Here is a 17,340-nt window from a genome sequence, read left to right on the forward strand (position 1 = left end):
AGCTTTTAATGTTTAACAGAAAACTGTATTTTCATACTTTGTTGGAAGCCGCCCAGAGTAGCTGAGGAAACCCAGCCAGATGGGCGGAGTATAAATCATAAATTCTATTCTATTTTATTCTCATGGGCCCAACCACATGCAAAGCCCACAAGCAGGATTTGAACGCAAGAGCAGCTCTCTTCGTGGCTCCTGGCACCTGGGTTTCAGAAACACTGCTGCCTCCGACTGAAGTAGGGCTGGGCAATATATCGTCCAAAACCGGTTTCAAGCCCTTATCATGATATTGATTTCATAATTTTTGACCTGGCAATGTATTGTTTATCATGGACGCATGTGTGTGCTAGGGATGCAGGTGGCGCTGTGGGTTAAACCATGGAGCCTAGGGCTTGCCAATCAGAAGGTCGGCGGTTCGAATCCCCGCGACGGGGTGAGCTCCCGTTGCTCGGTCCCTGCTCCTGCCAACCTAGCAGTTCGAAAGCACGTCAAAGTGCAAGTAGATAAATAGGTACCGCTCCAGCGGGAAGGTAAACGGCATTTCCATGCGCTGCTCTGGTTCACCAGAAGCGGCTTAGCCATGCTGGCCACATGACCCGGAAGCTGTACGCCGGCTCCCTTGGCCAGTAAAGCAAGATGAGCGTCGCAACCCCAGAGTCGGTCACGACTAGACCCTAATGGTCAGGGGTACCTTTACCTTTAAATGTCACGATGTACCAATATATCACAATGTCTGAAATAAGGATGGAGGCCTTGGCTGGCTTCACAGTTTCCCCCATGTTGTGATGTTTGCATAGCACACAGACAGGTAAAGGTAAAGGGACCCCTGACCATTAGGTCCAGTCACGACGACTCTGGGGTTGCGCGCTCACTCGCACTTTGACATGCTTTCGCACTGCTAGGTTGGCAGGAGCAGGGAGCGAGCAACGGGAGCTCACCCCGTCACGGGGATTCGAACCACCGACCTTCTGATCGGCAAGCCCTAGGCTCTGTGGTTTAGATCACAGCACCACCCATGTCATGATTCGAACACAAGAGATATATATATTACGATGTTGAAAACCAGTTATTGCCCATCCCTATTGTGGAGGCAGAAGAGTTATAGAATTATAGAGTTGGATGGGAGCGCTGAGGATCGTTTAATTTTCCCCACAGGGGCTCAAAATTATGGGGTGGCAGTTCGGGGGTTTCCTCTTACCTTTGAAGAATGATTGGGGTTGGGAGAGTGTTATCCGGAGCACACTGAAAAGAAAAAAACGAGAGAGAGCGTGAGAGCTAATATCATACCAAGGCAAGATTTTCTGTCTGCAACAAGGTTTCCCAAACTTGTGCCTCCAGCTGTTTTCGGACTATAACTCCCACCATTCCTGACCGTGGGTCCTGCTAGCTAGGGATCATGGGAATTGTAGTGAAAAAACACCTGGACACCCAAGTTTGGGGAACTCTGCTCTACGACTTCCCACAACCAAAAGTGGGGGGGACGGGACACAAATTTACTAAGGTACAACTTTCTCACACTGCAAAATTTTATCTGAAAGGGAGGGTTTTTATCAAAAGTGTTTTTAAAGATTTTCTTTAACTCATTATATATCATTTCCCAGAAAGCCTTCACCTTTTTTACAAGTGCACCACAAATGGTGAAAGATACCTTCCTTCTCTTTACCTTTCCAACACTCGTTAGATCTTGTCCTATACATTTTAGCAAGTTTTGATGGTGTTAAATACCATCTATACATCATTTTCATCACATTTTCTTTAAGCGAACTACGTGCAGTAAATTTAATACCTTCATTCCACAGCCTTCCCCAAGATTCTAACTGAATATTACATCCAAAGTCTTTTGTAGTCTTTTGCAGAAGCCTTTTTACTGGGTATAGTAGGTGAAGAGATACCAAGAAAAGATAAAAGTCTGTTCATGTATGCAACAACAGCGGCAAGAACCCTTTTAGCCCCAAAATGGAAACAACAACAAAAGAAAAATGGCAGATGAAAATGATGGACTTTGCGGAACTGGCAAAGCTAATGGGGAAAATCAGAAACCAGCACAATCAAAACAAAATAAACAAATTCCTTCCAGTAGCACCTTAAAGACCAATTAAGTTGGTTCTTGGTATGAGCTTTCGTGTGCATGCACACTTCTTCAGATACACTGAAACAGAAGTCACCAGACCCTTCTATATAGTGAGAAGGTGGGGAGGGGTATTACTCAGAAGGGTGGTGGGAATGGGTGATGGGCAGATAGCTGTGATGAGCCTGTTGACGACTCTTAACGACTGCAATAGGTCTTACCGGAAAAAGCAAGGGGTGAGAAGGTGAAAAGTGGCTTTGTCATGTATAATGAGATAAGAATCCAATGTCTTTGTTCAGACCAGGTCTCTCCATGGTTTTAAGTTTGGTGATAAGTTGCAATTCAGCAGCTTCTCTTTCCAGTCTATTTCTGAAATTCCTTTGTAGTAGAACAGCTACCGTATTTTTCGCTCTATAGGACGCACTTTTTCCCCTTCAAAAATGAAGGGGAAATGTGTGTGCGTCCTATGGAGCGAAGACACCATAGCCCCGTGACCCTCTCCCGGTTGGAGAGGTGACGCGCGGCTCAGGCAGGTGCCTCCATAGCCGCGCGTCACCTCTCCAGCCCGGAGAGGGTCGCGAGGGGCTGTTTTAGCGCCGCACGCGCTCTCCCGGCTGGAGAGGCGACGCGCGGCTCTGGCAGGAGCCTCCATAGCCGCGCGTCACCTCTCCAGCCGGGAGAGCGCGCGCGGAGCTAAAGCAGCCCCCGCGACCCTCTCCCGGCTGGAGAGGTGACGCGCGGCTATGGCAGGAGCCTCCATAGCCGCGCGTCACCTCTCCAGCCCGGAGAGGGTCGCGAGGGGCTGTTTTAGCGCCGCACGCGCTCTCCCGGCTGGAGAGGCGACGCGCGGCTCTGGCAGGAGCCTCCATAGCCGCGCGTCACCTCTCCAGCCGGGAGAGCGCGCGCGGAGCTAAAGCAGCCCCCCGCGACCCTCTCCCGGCTGGAGAGGTGACGCGCGGCTATGGCAGGAGCCTCCATAGCCGCGCGTCACCTCTCCAGCCCGGAGAGGGTCGCGAGGGGCTGTTTTAGCGCCGCACGCGCTCTCCCGGCTGGAGAGGCGACGCGCGGCTCTGGCAGGAGCCTCCATAGCCGCGCGTCACCTCTCCAGCCGGGAGAGCGCGCGCGGAGCTAAAGCAGCCCCCCGCGACCCTCTCCCGGCTGGAGAGGCGACGCGCGGCTATGGCAGGAGCCTCCATAACCGCGCGTCACCTCTCCAGCCCGGAGAGCGCGCGCGGAGCTAAAGCAGCCCCTCGCGACCCTCTCCCGGCTGGAGAGGTGACGCGCGGCTATGGCAGGAGCCTCCATAGCCGCGCATCACCTCTCCAGCCGGGAGAGCGCGCGCGGGACTAAAGCAGCCCCTCACGACCCTCTCCCGGCTGGAGAGGTGACGCGCGGCTATGGCGGGAGCCTCCATAGCCGCGCGTCACCTCTCCAGCCCGGAGAGCGCGCGCGGAGCTAAAGCAGCCCCTCGCGACCCTCTCCCGGCTGGAGAGGTGACGCGCGGCTATGGCAGGAGCCTCCATAGCCGCGCATCACCTCTCCAGCCGGGAGAGCGCGCGCGGAGCTAAAGCAGCCCCCCGCGACCCTCTCCCGGCTGGAGAGGCGACGCGCGGCTATGGCAGGAGCCTCCATAACCGCGCGTCACCTCTCCAGCCCGGAGAGCGCGCGCGGAGCTAAAGCAGCCCCTCGCGACCCTCTCCCGGCTGGAGAGGTGACGCGCGGCTATGGCAGGAGCCTCCATAGCCGCGCATCACCTCTCCAGCCGGGAGAGCGCGCGCGGGACTAAAGCAGCCCCTCACGACCCTCTCCCGGCTGGAGAGGTGACGCGCGGCTATGGCGGGAGCCTCCATAGCCGCGCGTCACCTCTCCAGCCCGGAGAGCGCGCGCGGAGCTAAAGCAGCCCCTCGCGACCCTCTCCCGGCTGGAGAGGTGACGCGCGGCTATGGCAGGAGCCTCCATAGCCGCGCATCACCTCTCCAGCCGGGAGAGCGCGCGCGGAGCTAAAGCAGCCCCCCGCGACCCTCTCCCGGCTGGAGAGGCGACGCGCGGCTATGGCAGGAGCCTCCATAACCGCGCGTCACCTCTCCAGCCCGGAGAGCGCGCGCGGAGCTAAAGCAGCCCCTCGCGACCCTCTCCCGGCTGGAGAGGTGACGCGCGGCTATGGCAGGAGCCTCCATAGCCGCGCATCACCTCTCCAGCCGGGAGAGCGCGCGCGGGACTAAAGCAGCCCCTCGCGACCCTCTCCCGGCTGGAGAGGTGACGCGCGGCTATGGCGGGAGCCTCCATAGCCGCGCGTCACCTCTCCAGCCCGGAGAGCGCGCGCGGAGCTAAAGCAGCCCCCGCGACCCTCTCCCGGCTGGAGAGGTGACGCGCGGCTATGGCAGGAGCCTCTCCGCTGCGCCTTTCCGCTGCTCCCAGACCTGCTCTTTGGGGCTGGTGGTGGGCTTCCCCCCGCCAGCCCCAAAGAGCAGGTCGAAAGGAACCTGAAGCCAGGAGAGCGAGAGGGGTCGGTGTGCACTGACCCCTCTCGTTCTCCAGGCTTCCAAGGTAGCCACCTGAACGCACCTTAAATGGCACCTTGTTTTAGAGCGGGAAAACAAGAGGGGGAAAATTCTCCCACTCTCTGCGCAGCGCTTCCTGCCGCTTTGCTGAAGGGGCACTGGTCAGAGAGCGGAAGAATTTTTTTCCCTTGTTCTCCCCCCTCTAAAACAAGGTGCGTCCTATTGTCCGGTGCGTCCTATGGTGCGAAAAATACGGTACTTTGAGATCTTGTATAGAATGTCCTGGGAGATTGAAGTGGTCTCCTACTGGTTTCTCTGTCTTGTGATTCCTGATTGCTATCTGCCAATCACCCATTCCCACCACCCTTCTGAGTAATACCCCTCCCCACCTTCTCACTATATAGAAGGGTCTGGTAACTTCTGTTTCAGTGTATCTGAAGAAGTGTGCATGCACACGAAAGCTCATACCAAGAACTGACTTAGTTGGTCTTTAAGGTGCTACTGGAAGGAATTTTTTAATTTTGTTTTGACTATGACAGACCAACACGGCTACCTATCTGTAACCAGCACAATCAAGTATTCCAAAAAGACTGGAGTCAATTTATTCAACACCTGAAAGCTCATTGTATGCAATTAACACCACTAGTAGGCTTATCTGAAGATCTGTAATGAGATTTTATTTTTACCTTTCTATATTTAAACTCCGAGGTATTTTGTGGCGAGTCTTATTAGACTTGGAAAATATAGAAAATGCTATGATATAAAGGTTAACTTTGAAAGCCCAGAGGTGGGAGGGAAGGATAGGAAGTTGATAGGCTCTAAAGAGCCAAAGAGGGAAATTGGATAATAATGATGTGATTATATATATTTAAATGGAAAATTAATAAAAAAAAAAATTTTAAAAATGAAAGGCAGGGTTTGAGGAACCTTCTTCTAAAGGAGGAGAATAGCTCCACAGCGACACCTAGCGCGCCAGGGATTTCAAACCCACACTGTGAATCCTGATCAGACGGGTATCCTCTGTTTTGCTTCTGATTAGCAGCCCTGTTTAGGGAAGCTTTTAATGTTTGATCTATTACGGATGGATGGCGGCTAACAGATTGAGGTTAAATCCTGACAAGGCAGAAGTACTGTTTTTTGGGGACAGGAGGCGGGCAGGTGTGGAGGATTCCCTGGTCCTGAATGGGGTAACTGTGCCCCTGAAGGACCAGGAGCGCAGCCTGGGAGTCATTCTGGACTCACAGCTGTCCATGGAGGCGCAGGTCAATTCTGTATCCAGGGCAGCTGTTTACCAGTTCCATCTGGTACGTAGGCTGAGACCCTATCTGCCTGCGGACTGTCTCGCCAGAGTGGTGCATGCTCTGGGTATCTCCCGCTTGGCTCCTGCAATGCGCTCTATGTGGGGCTGCATTTGAAGGTGACCTGGAAACTACAACTAATCCAGAATGCGGCAGCTAGACTGGGGACTGGGAGCGGCCGCCGAGACCATATAACACCGGTCTTGAAAGACGTACACTGGCTCCCAGTACGTTTCCGAGCACAATTCAAAGTGTTGGTGCTGACCTTTAAAGCCCTAAACAGCCTCGGTCCAGTATACCTGAAGGAGCGTCTCCACCCCCATTGTTCTGCCCGGACACTGAGGTCCAGCTCCGAGGGCCTTCTGGCGGTTCCCTCACTGCAAGAAGCAAAGCTACAGGGAACCAGGCAGAGGGCCTTCTCGGTAGTGGCGCCCGCCCTGTGGAACGCCCTTCCAGCAGATGTCAAAGAGATAAACAACTACCTGACATTCAGAAGACATCTTAAGGCAGCCCTGTTCAGGGAAGTTTTTAACGTGTGATTTTACTGTATTTTTGGTTTCTATGGAAGCCACCCAGAATGGCTGGGGAGGCCTAGCCAGATGGGCGGGGTATAAATAATAAATTATTATTATTATTATTATTATTATTATTATTATTATTATTATGCATCCTCATTGTGATGGTTTTCTCACAGAGGCTAACTTGTTAAACGCAGAACTGTTAAGAACTAGGCTCTTCTAAGTATAGTTCCCAATTGCCCACACAGACGGCAAAGGACCTCTGCCCCAACTGCAATCTTGGTGAAGTGCAGGCTTGCTTAGTAGCCAAGGGAATTTTTACAGGGGACGTTAGGAAATTTCAATAGACAAAACCTTGGTCAAGTGAGGAGCAAAGTATTAGGGGAAGACCAAAGGCCATAGGATTTATGGGGAACGTGTTTTGTTATTTTAAAGATGCAGACTCACAGTCTCTGAAAGTGTGATTTGCTTATCTCAGGCATCTGAAGGAAGGAAACTCTCCAAGTTGATTAGTGGGATTTTAGCACCTGGCACCAAAAAAGGCTGCCTGGGTGTGAAGGAGTTATCAACCTTAATCACTCTGGGAATGCGTATCTGTTGAATTTCTGCCTGAATTCCAAGTTGTGGAAGCAACTTGCAGGGTGGGGCAGCCAGTAAATAGGAAGGATAACCTTCTCCCTTGGTACAGATAGGTAGCCGTGTTGGTCTGCCATAGTCAAAACAAAAAAAATTCCTTCCAGTAGCACCTTAAAGACCAACTAAGTTAGTTCTTGGTATGAGCTTTCGTGTGCATGCACACTGCTTCAGATACACAGTGTATCTGAAGAAGTGTGCATGCACACGAAAGCTCATACCAAGAACTAACTTAGTTGGTCTTTAAGGTGCTACTGGAAGGAATTTTTTTCTTCTCCCTTGGGTGAAGCCTTCTGGTGCCCGTTACAAGGGAGTGGTGGCAGCAACTACCTTTCTTGATGCGTTTTGTCCTGAAAAAAGTATATGCCTCCGACCGCCATTCCTCTAAACCTGATCCAGCTGGACAGGAGAGGGAGGGGTAGAGTGGCCGGAGCATTACTACGTGGTGTCAGCGTGGTGGAATTAAACCTACCCTGACTTTACTACAAAGTCCCTCTCCAGAGGGGGCCTGCCTCAATCTCTGTGGAGATGCTGCCAGTCAGTGCATGCAATACTGAGCTAGATGAACCAAAGGCGTGTCTAATTTCATGCAGAGAGAAAACGGGACAGGTTTATTGGGGGCTGCAAAAAAACAGAAGAACACCCCAAACCACCGAACCCCTCCCGCCTTTCCCCCCCCCCCCACTGCGCTCACCCCTTGCACCCACGAGTGCTTGAGAACTTCGGCTGCGCTGAGGCGCTTCTTGGCATCTCTGACCAGCAGCTTGGAAATGAGGTCTTTGGCTCCGAAAGAGATGTGAGCCCAATCCTTGTCTGGAAATTCGTATTTCCCCTCCTGGATGCTTTCAAATAACATGTTCTGGAAGGAAGGAAGGGTCACGGAACCATACAAAATCACCTTTTCTGTTTTACTGCTGCATTACACTGTTCACAAAAGGGACACGGGTGGCGCTGTGGGTTAAACCGCAGAGCCTAGGTCTTGCCGATCAGAAGGTCGGCGGTTCGATTCCCTGCGACAGGGTGAGCTCCAGTTGCTCAGTCCCTGCTCCTGCCAACATAGCAGCTCGAAAGCACACCAGTGCAAGTAGATAAATAGGTACCACTCTGGCGGGAAGGTAAATGGCATTTCCGTGCACTGCTCTGGTTCGCCAGAAGCGGCTTAGTCATGCTGGCCACATGACCCAGAAGCTGTACACCGGCTCCCTCGGCCAATAAAGCGAGATGAGCGCCGCAACCCCAGAGGCGGCCACGACTGGACCTAATGGTCAGGGGTCCCTTTACCTTGTTCACTCATGTGCTCTGCTAGGACCCCTAGATCCTTTCCACATGTACAGTCATACCTCTTTTTGAAGTCGCTTCAGGTTAAGCCTTTTCAGGTTGCACTCTGCGGCGACCCAGAAGTAACAGTGTGTGTTACTTCTGGGTTCGCCGCTCGCACAGACACTCAAAATGACATCATGCGCATGCGCGGAAGCGGCGAATTGTGACCTGTGCAGACGCGGGTTGCGTTCGCTTCAGGATGCAAACAGGGCTCCGGAACGGATCCCGTTCGCATCCAGAGGAACCACTGTACTATTTGTGCCCCCCCCCACCAAAAAAATCTTATATTGGTGCATAGCTGTCAACTTACAGATTTGAAAATAAGGGACTAGCAGCTTTGAAAATAAGGGATCAGCAGCCAAAATAAGGGATTTTCCAAGCACAGGTGTGTTCGACTTCGGAGCCCCTCCGAGCCAAAGGCAGAAAGCCCAGCCAGCAGCCAAATGAAGCCTCAAGCCAAATCACCGTCACCTCTCCGCTGGGAAGCGCTGAGCAAAGGCGAGTCCTCAGGCAACGTGGCTGATTTGATCAGCACAAGGCATGCAAGCTCCACCCCCCAGTCGTTCTTAGACTCCTTATTGGGTGAGCAACGCAGCCAAGCAACACAGTTGGAGCCTCCCTCCTCCCTCGCCGGCAGGGAGGGAGGGAGAGGAGCTGCTTCCTTTGAAACCCGGGAAATTTAAGGGACATCATCAATAAGGGACAGCAGCTGGAAATGGCGCTGGGATAAGGGACTGTCCCGCCAAATAAGGGACGCTTGACAGCTATGTGCAGCTGCTGCTTCTTGCCCAAGTGCAGAACCTGACCTTTGTGCAAGGAACAAAAGAAGAGGAAGGAGCCCGAGGCCTGCTCACCTGGCAAGCGGGACACGCTTCGCCGCGGTCCCAGCCGCAGTCGGTCCCGCAGTGTCCCACAAAAGGCGGGTAGCCACTCAGCATAATGTAGAGGATGACTCCCAAACTCCACAAGTCGCAGCGCTTGTCGTAGATGGAGGCTTCCTCGTTGAAGGCTTCGACAACCTCCGGGGCCATGTATTCAGCCGAGCCGCACTGGAATCGGGAGGAGAACAGAAGTTGGAAATGTGAAACCACCCCTGCAATAATAGATTGGCAATCACTCACGCTAGAGTACTTTCAATTAGCAAAGCTGACCGGAAAAGTCAGAGGAGCCCCAAATCAAAAAATTTTCAGAGACTGGAGACTATTCAGAGAATATATAAGATTATATTGTAATAATGATGTTATCCTAGCAGAACTGAATGATACTTGTATATAATAATGTTATAACCAATATTCATTTATTGCTAACTCCTTTTTGCTTTTTATTCTTATTTTCTTTATCTTCTTTCTATTCTATTTCTGCGTTTAATTTTGATGTAACTATTTGTAATATATACGTAAGATGATATTTTAAATCAATAAAGACGATTTTTTTTTTAAATCGGGCAGAGAAAGGGTTAAAAGTCGCAGGGTCACACTTTTGTTTTTCAAAATTCCCCCACCGCAAACAAAAAGGTTCCAGATTTCACATGCAGAAGAAATGCATGTGATTTGAAACCACTAACTTTGCAGGAAAGAAACTCCAGTTTGCTCTTTCAGAAACACACACATTTTACACAAATGGAAAGTTGTTTTACTGTCTAAGATCTCTGGCTCCCACAATGAAATTGTTTAGCAACAGATCTGGACTGGCAAGGTGGGGGGGAAAGTCTCAAAGGGTCTTTATAGTTTCCCTACGCTCAGAAATGGAAGGAGGAGAGAAAAGCCCAAAAAGGAAGAATGGCAGGTGAAAAACCTTGAATACGCAGAGATGGCAAAACTGACCGCACTGATAAGAGACACAAATTTAGAGTCTTTTAAAGGAGGCTGGGACCCATTCGTAGTCTATTTATTAAAAAAAGTATTTTCCCCATAAGGGAAGACCCCAGTGGGGTGTGGAGTGTAAGAAAACAGCAGAACGTGTTACAAATCATGTTAGAAAGGAGGAAATTGGATAAGACAATGGGGACTGGAACCTTAAAACGCAATCGTAGTTTGGTCAAATTGGAATATAGCTGTTGAGTAACAAATGTAACATTCTATGTGGAGTAAAGGATAAAATGTTATTAGATGATAGATAGATAGATAGATAGATAGATAGATAGATAGATAGATAGATAGATAGATGATAGAGATAGATGGATAGATGATAGATAGATAGATAGATAGATAGATAGATAGATAGATAGATAGATAGATGATAGATGATAGAGAGAGAGAGATAGATATAGAGATAGATAGATGATAGATAGATGATACTGTAAATGATAGATAGAGATGATAGATAGATAGATAGATAGATAGATAGATAGATAGATAGATAGATAGATAGATAGATGATAGATAGATGATACTGTAGATGATAGAGATAGATAGATAGATAGATAGATAGATAGATAGATAGATAGATAGATAGATAGATAGATGATAGATAGATAGATAGATGATAGATAGATATAGATAGATGATAGATAGATAGATAGATGATAGATAGATAGATAGATAGATAGATAGATAGATAGATAGATACTGTATAACCCCAGCATCATAAAACAGCACCCAAACTGCTCACTAAAAAGCAGAAAATCAGATTGAAAATATTGTTGGGAATTACACATACACAGTTAAAAACTGCTCACTAAAAAGCAGAAAAGCAGATTGAAAATATTGTTGGGAATTACACATACACAGTTAAAAATTGTTCATTTGTATCCCACATCTTTCTGTGAGGTGGCGTACGTGGTTTTTCCTGCTTCATCTAATCCCCACAACAAGGCTGAGAGAGGCAGTTTCTTGGGCGGGGTTGCGGTAGGATTTGAACCCTAGTCTCTCCCAGGCCCTAGTCTTGCTTCATGACTGAGTGGGAATTCGAACCCTGATCTCTGACATTCGAACCACCACACCACCTGCCCCCCCATAGCTCTTCTGCTAGGGGGCAGGCTCTATAAATTAAGTAGGTAAATCAAATGTACCCAAGAGAAGGACCTGAAATATTTTCCTAGAAGCTAAAGAGTTTGTTTTATTCCAAATAGTTTGATCATATGTTTTAATGCAGGCTCCCTCAACCTCGGCACTCCAGATGTTTTGGGACTACAATTCCCATCATCCCTGACCACTGGTCCTGCTAGCTAGGGATCATGGGAGTTGTAGGCCAAAAACATCTGGAGGGCTGAGGTTGAGGAAGCATGTTATTTTATTTTATTTTATAAAATTTAAAATAAATTTTATTAGTATTTTCCACACAACACGAAAAATATTGAAAAGTAACAATACACAAAACACAAAAACCGACATACAAAAAAACCACAAATATAAACACTAAAAAGAAAAACAAACATTGACTTCCACCAGTCCCACAGCACCTCCTTTACCTCTCATTGTGTCTTCCTGTTTTCCTTATCTTTATCCTAGCATCTAGATATAAATTCACTTCACAAGGTTATTCCAGACCTAGCCAGATTTCTGTCCTCGAACCTTGGCTTTTAAGGTATTCGTTTAGGCACTCCAATTCCCTTTTTCACTTCCCTTTTTGGTTTTTGTCTTATCTGTCAATTTGGCTATTTCTAAATATTCTGAAAGCTTACCTAACCATTCTCCCCTAGTGGGTAACTGGTTCCCTTTCCAGTACTTAGCCACCAGGAAGCCTGTTTTAATCTGTGGGCCACCGCTCTGAAATTTTCTTCTTTAAAATATTGTGGACATGAAATTAATAATAATAATAAAATTCACCAAGGAAAAAATGGCACCTACACATTCCATCATGGTGACCACAGCCAAGGTTTAAGGGGCCATTTGGTGATCAACTTGTATATTTTGAGTTTCTAACCCTGCTCAGGGGGCTGTCCTTCCTTGGAGGTTTTTAAGCAGAGGTTGGAAGGTGATCTGTCCTGGGTGCTACAGTTGAGACGTCTGCATTGCAGCGGGTTGATCTAGATGGCCTCTGGGGGTCCCATCAGACCAGGAAGCATTTTCTCTTTCGCCAAGTAGCCATGCTCTCTGGACGGCGCCAGATGAGTTTTGCTTCAGCTGGGGGGCACGGGATCAACATGCCTCTGCCCCACATTTTACCCCTCATAAATAAAGCCCCCCCCCCACCAAAAAACCCGGGACATTCTTTCCTAGAAGCCCTCAGGGCCAAGAAGAGGGAAACCATCCAAGGTCTATAAAAAGCCAGGCAGCGTTTCCTGGAAAAAGGGTTTGCAATGTTCAGGGCACCGCTATAAACCTGCCAGAATAGTTCTGTCCGATGAAGGAGGGGAAGGGATTGCACATGCAAGAGCTGGGATCTCCCCGAATACACAAACTGCAGGAATTATGTACTCCTCCCCACCCCTTGAAAAAAAAAATTCCAATTGCACTTGCAAAGGAACTTGGTGCAAATATATGTGCAAATATTTGACCCAAAGTCCTTTGTGAGCAAATGCATTTTTCTCGCACTAGCTAAAAAATAAAGCAAAAAACCTGTTCCGGGGCACAGAAATATCTCACAACAAAAAGGCTCAAGGGTTTGAAAATGTGGAGGTCCGTTGTTTTGAAAAGTGCAAACCAAGCTGCTAGACCTCAGGTTCTTGGGGAGAACACACTGCCCCAAAGCTGGTGTTTCCCAGACTTCGGATATCGGTAGCGATATCATTATTTTTATTTATTAAATTTGTAAACTGTCCTATGCCCACAGGTCTCAGGGCGTTTCACAAGATAAAATCACAATTAAAAAACCCTCAAAACACATAATAAATATAAAAACACACTAACAACCCCCCCCCCCAGATTTTAAAAGGGTGGTGGGTGTCAATCAGCCCAAGGCCTGCTTAAAGAGTACATTTAACTTGTGCACATTTCTGCTTAATATACGCCTAGCAATTAAAAAATAATTAAGAAGCGGGCCAAAATGGGGGGAAGACTTCCAGTGGGAATCTCACCCAACATGTTTTGACTCTACACAGTTTTGGCTTCATGCTGTATCCCCAGAATTTATCCCCCACGAGAGATGAGCAGGGTTTTGTGTTTTTTCTGCAATAAGATTGGGGGTTCAAGTTAAGGACTTGGGAAGAATGCTGTAATTTGGGGGCAACCCCCCCCACCAGACCTTTGAAACAATCCGCTGGGACAGTTCTTGCATGGAAGAAGAAAATAAATCCATCTAGTTAGTAGTGCCTGGAGAATCCGGCCCAACCCCCCGGCAATGCAGGAATACGCAGCTGTTCTGAACTTGCAACCTTGGCAATCTAACCCAGGTATGGCCAAACTTGGCCCTCCAGATGTTTTGGGACTGCAACTCCCATCATCCCTAGCTAACAGGACCAGTGGTCAGGGATGATGGGAACTGTAGTCCCAAAACAGCTGGAGGGCCAATAGAGCTATCCAGGCTGACATTCATTTGATGTATTTATAGTAATAGTCAAATTTTATTATTTGTACCCCACCCACCTGACAACCCAAGTTGGCAGCTTACAGCGTTCTAAAAAACCCCCATCCATTTTAAAATACCAATTATTTGAAACAAATCAGCTAAAAGTAAGTCGAAATACAATAAAACACATGGGGGGAAGATTTAAAATGCTGATGGCCCTGATAGGAGAGACATTGACTATACCAGCTTTTTGTGTTTCTATTTTAGTATCCTCAGCAAACTTAAAGACAAACTTTAAAAAACCACAGGTGTGTTATCGAGAGGGGAAAAAACTGGAGCTTGAAGTTATTCCTTGCTAAATTAATTTTAATTCCAAAACAATCAGTTTATACACTTCGGGATTATCAATCTGTCGTTTGCAGATTTTAAAAGGAGGGAGAACAGTGTGCTTGGTTCATCTGAGAAGTGGAAAGTGAAACTGGTTTAAATAGAACACACCTGCCTGAACTCTTCTGTATACATACAGAAATCTTTAAAAATCAGTGAGAGGAGCAGAGAAGCCTCCTAAACCCTGTCCCTTAATCCCAGATACGCAGCCAAGGAAGGAGGAGGAAAGGGTTCTGTGTTGGAAATGGCGCTCTGCACATGCTCAGAGGAACCCTTGACTGCAGCTGCAAAACAAGACCAGCAAAAAACCACACAGCACCAAAACCCTTCGCTTGTCGCCAACCAACCGAGGCAAACAGAGTTCACTCTTCTTTTTCACCACATCCTCCTTCCCCGAAGAAGACCGGATGAAACCAGCTGAGGCGCAATCCGCCCGGCGCCGCGTCAGCTGCCTAACTCTGCCCTTCCTCAAATTAATACATACGCAAATCCACATTATCCGGACTCGGGCAAATCCTTCGGAACAGGGGCAGGGCGCAGAGTCCGGGTAACTCGCCCAACCGGCTGGCTTACAAAAAGGGAGGAGGGAAGAGCTAATCTGGAGGGCAGGGGAAGGAGGCACGCTTAGGGTTCACAGAGGGAACCCACGGGGTCATCTAGTCCAACCCGCTGCAGCGCCGGAACCCCAGCTAATGCAGGAACCGTTTCAATGGCTTTCGGGAGAGTTCATTGGCAGGACACCTGCCTGGCATACAGATGGCCTCAGGTGCGTCTCCAGGTAAGGGTGGGGAAAAGACTGCCTGTCTGAAAGCACAGAAGTACCGGTTCCGAGTTCAAATCACTAGGATAACACACTTTAAACACACTTTAAAACAGTCGGCGCTCCCTGCAGAGAATTCTAGGAGCTTTAAAGGTGCTGAGAGTTTGAAGAAACCCCGACTAAAGAATTATGGCAAGAAAAACTGATGGACTATGCAGAATTGGCAAAATCGACACACAAACTACGGGACAAGGATAATTGTGACTTTAAGGATGAATGGGAACCCTTTACAAAGTATTTGAAGACACAATAAAGTGAACTGGACTCCTTGGCAGGTTTTGAATAAACACTCACAAACTATTTATTGGTAATATTCAGTTAGATAAATTAAGGATCTATCCAATTTTGTAACATGCAGAGAATAGCATTTACAGAGAAACCAGAGATGGGAACTGAGGGAAGTCGGGGGGGGGAATGGGGGGGGATTAAGGATGATATGTTGTAAGATAACATGTTCTGTTTAAATTCCTAATAAAAGATATTTTTTTTAAAAAGGTGCTGAGAGTTGAGTCACTTTACCCAGAGCTACAATTCCCTGGGAGGAGGGATGGAGCGATAAACCAGTCTGGGAACTGTAGCGCAGGTATTCATCAAACAGCACCCAGCACCCTGAACAACTTGCACTTCCCCTGGGGGGGTCCTTTGTGAGGGACGACGCCAGGACCGTTCAAAGCGTCGTAACAGAGCTTTAAATCTAGGGTGTTAATACGATCTGAGAGCAGATGCGCCCCGATATCTACAGATGAAGGCCAGCATACAAATTCAAAGAATAATAATAATAATCAACAGAACCCATTGACGTGAATCACTTCCATCAATTCCAATGAGTCAACTTGCGAGTAACGCTGAGTACACCCCTGGGCTGCAGAGCAAAGATTGTTTTTGTTGTTGCTGCTGCTGCAAAAATAGCAAAGGGTGTGGGGTTGTGTTTTTTTTGGCGTTTTTTAAAATATTGCAAAAAGGCAAAGGTTTTTTTTGCAAAAAAAAAAAAAAGCAAAGGGCGTTTCGTTTTCGTTTTAATCATAGCGATATTTATAACCCTTTTGACACACATGGCCGGGATTTGATCTTACCTAAAACTCCAGGAGCTTTGGTTTTTTTTTAAAAAAAAAAATCTGTCCGCAGTCTCCTTGCCCCACCCCCCACCGCAGAAATGGGTCAGATCAGCCTCTACAAAGCAAGGGGAGGGGAAGGGGAGGGGAAGAGAGAGAAACAGATGGAAGGGGGGGGGAGAGGAAATCCCCAAACCTCAGGCCTGACAGCCAATCAGCCAAGCTGTTGCTAGGGGCAAATTTTACAGCATCTCAGCAGCGGTTTGGGGGGGGGGGGAGCAAGAGAGACCAGGAGGCAGGTGGCCCCTCTCTCTGCTTAGGGTGGGAAAACAACAGTTTTAAAAAGCTTTCGAAAGGAAGGGGAATAAATTAAGAGCACTGTGGAACCCGAAACCTGGGATTGGGGGGGGGGGGCTGTGTCTTTGCAAGGTGCCCCAATTTCGTGCACTTCCTGCCCTCCCCGCAACACTTAATTTTTGCAGAACTTTGTTTGCAGACTGCAAATGGGAGCCCCTTGGCTGCTTCTACCGGAACATGCAGATTTGCATTTCGCAGGTCTGTGCCTCCCCCCAAAAAACACCCCAAGCCTGTTTCTTTCATTCAAAAGACTGAGCCACAGCCAACGCGATGTGACCTTTCTCGATTCCACGCAGCCTCTCAGGAAATGCAAATCAGCCGCATAGCCGAGATACAGAACAAGATGCGGTGTTCACATTCGTGACACAATTCTACGCCACAAGTTAATAATCTCCTCGGCGACCCAGGAACAGGCCATGAAATTTCGAAGTTGACCACGCAGGTCACCTAGTCCAAGCCCCTTAATGCAGGAATCTTTTACTTGAACCCACAGCTCTGGGATTAAAAGTCTCGTGCTCTACTGACTAAACCAGGGGCCGCCAAACCAAGGTCCGCGGGACGGATAAGCCCCGAGGGACTCGTTCATCCGCCCCACGGTAACCCCAGCTGCACACTCTTACCAGCACTGCGCTGCGCGGCTGCCCACCTCCGGGTCGGAGGAGCACCAGAAATACCTTGTGTGCATGTGCAAGCGTTATTTGCGCATGCGCAAACGTTATTTCCGGCACACATCCGGGTCAGAGGAGGCCTGTGCACGTGCGCACAAGCTATTTTCGGTGCTCCGGAAATAGTGTGCGCGCACGCATATGGGCACGCGCTCCCCCGGCCCTCTGCGCAATCGGCGCTGGAGACACTGGCGGTAAGTTTGCTGACCCCTGGACTAAGCTATCCAGGGTTCGAATCGCCCCACCAGACCATGAAACTCACTGGGGGTGACGTTGGAGACCAGCCTAATCTACGTCACAGGGGAGAAGCACATCGCCCATCCCTGGGAAAAACGAACA

General features: G+C 48.6%; 1 protein-coding gene across 1 annotated transcript in view; it reads right to left on the minus strand.

Annotated features, from left to right (window-relative positions):
* Positions 1-17,340, minus strand: part of MKNK2 (MAPK interacting serine/threonine kinase 2) — a 46,910-nt gene that overhangs the window by 5,537 nt on the left and 24,033 nt on the right. Inside the window, exons 11-13 of the mRNA XM_081896007.1 lie at positions 9,187-9,381; positions 7,707-7,871; positions 1,193-1,236 (exon numbers count right to left, since the gene is read on the minus strand). Of these exons, the coding sequence (XP_081752133.1) occupies positions 1,193-1,236; positions 7,707-7,871; positions 9,187-9,381 (404 nt within the window). The remainder of the gene's footprint in view (positions 1-1,192; positions 1,237-7,706; positions 7,872-9,186; positions 9,382-17,340) is intronic.

This window comes from Podarcis melisellensis, assembly GCF_964234715.1.
Source record: "Podarcis melisellensis genome assembly, chromosome: 18".
Taxonomy (NCBI): domain Eukaryota; kingdom Metazoa; phylum Chordata; class Lepidosauria; order Squamata; family Lacertidae; genus Podarcis; species Podarcis melisellensis.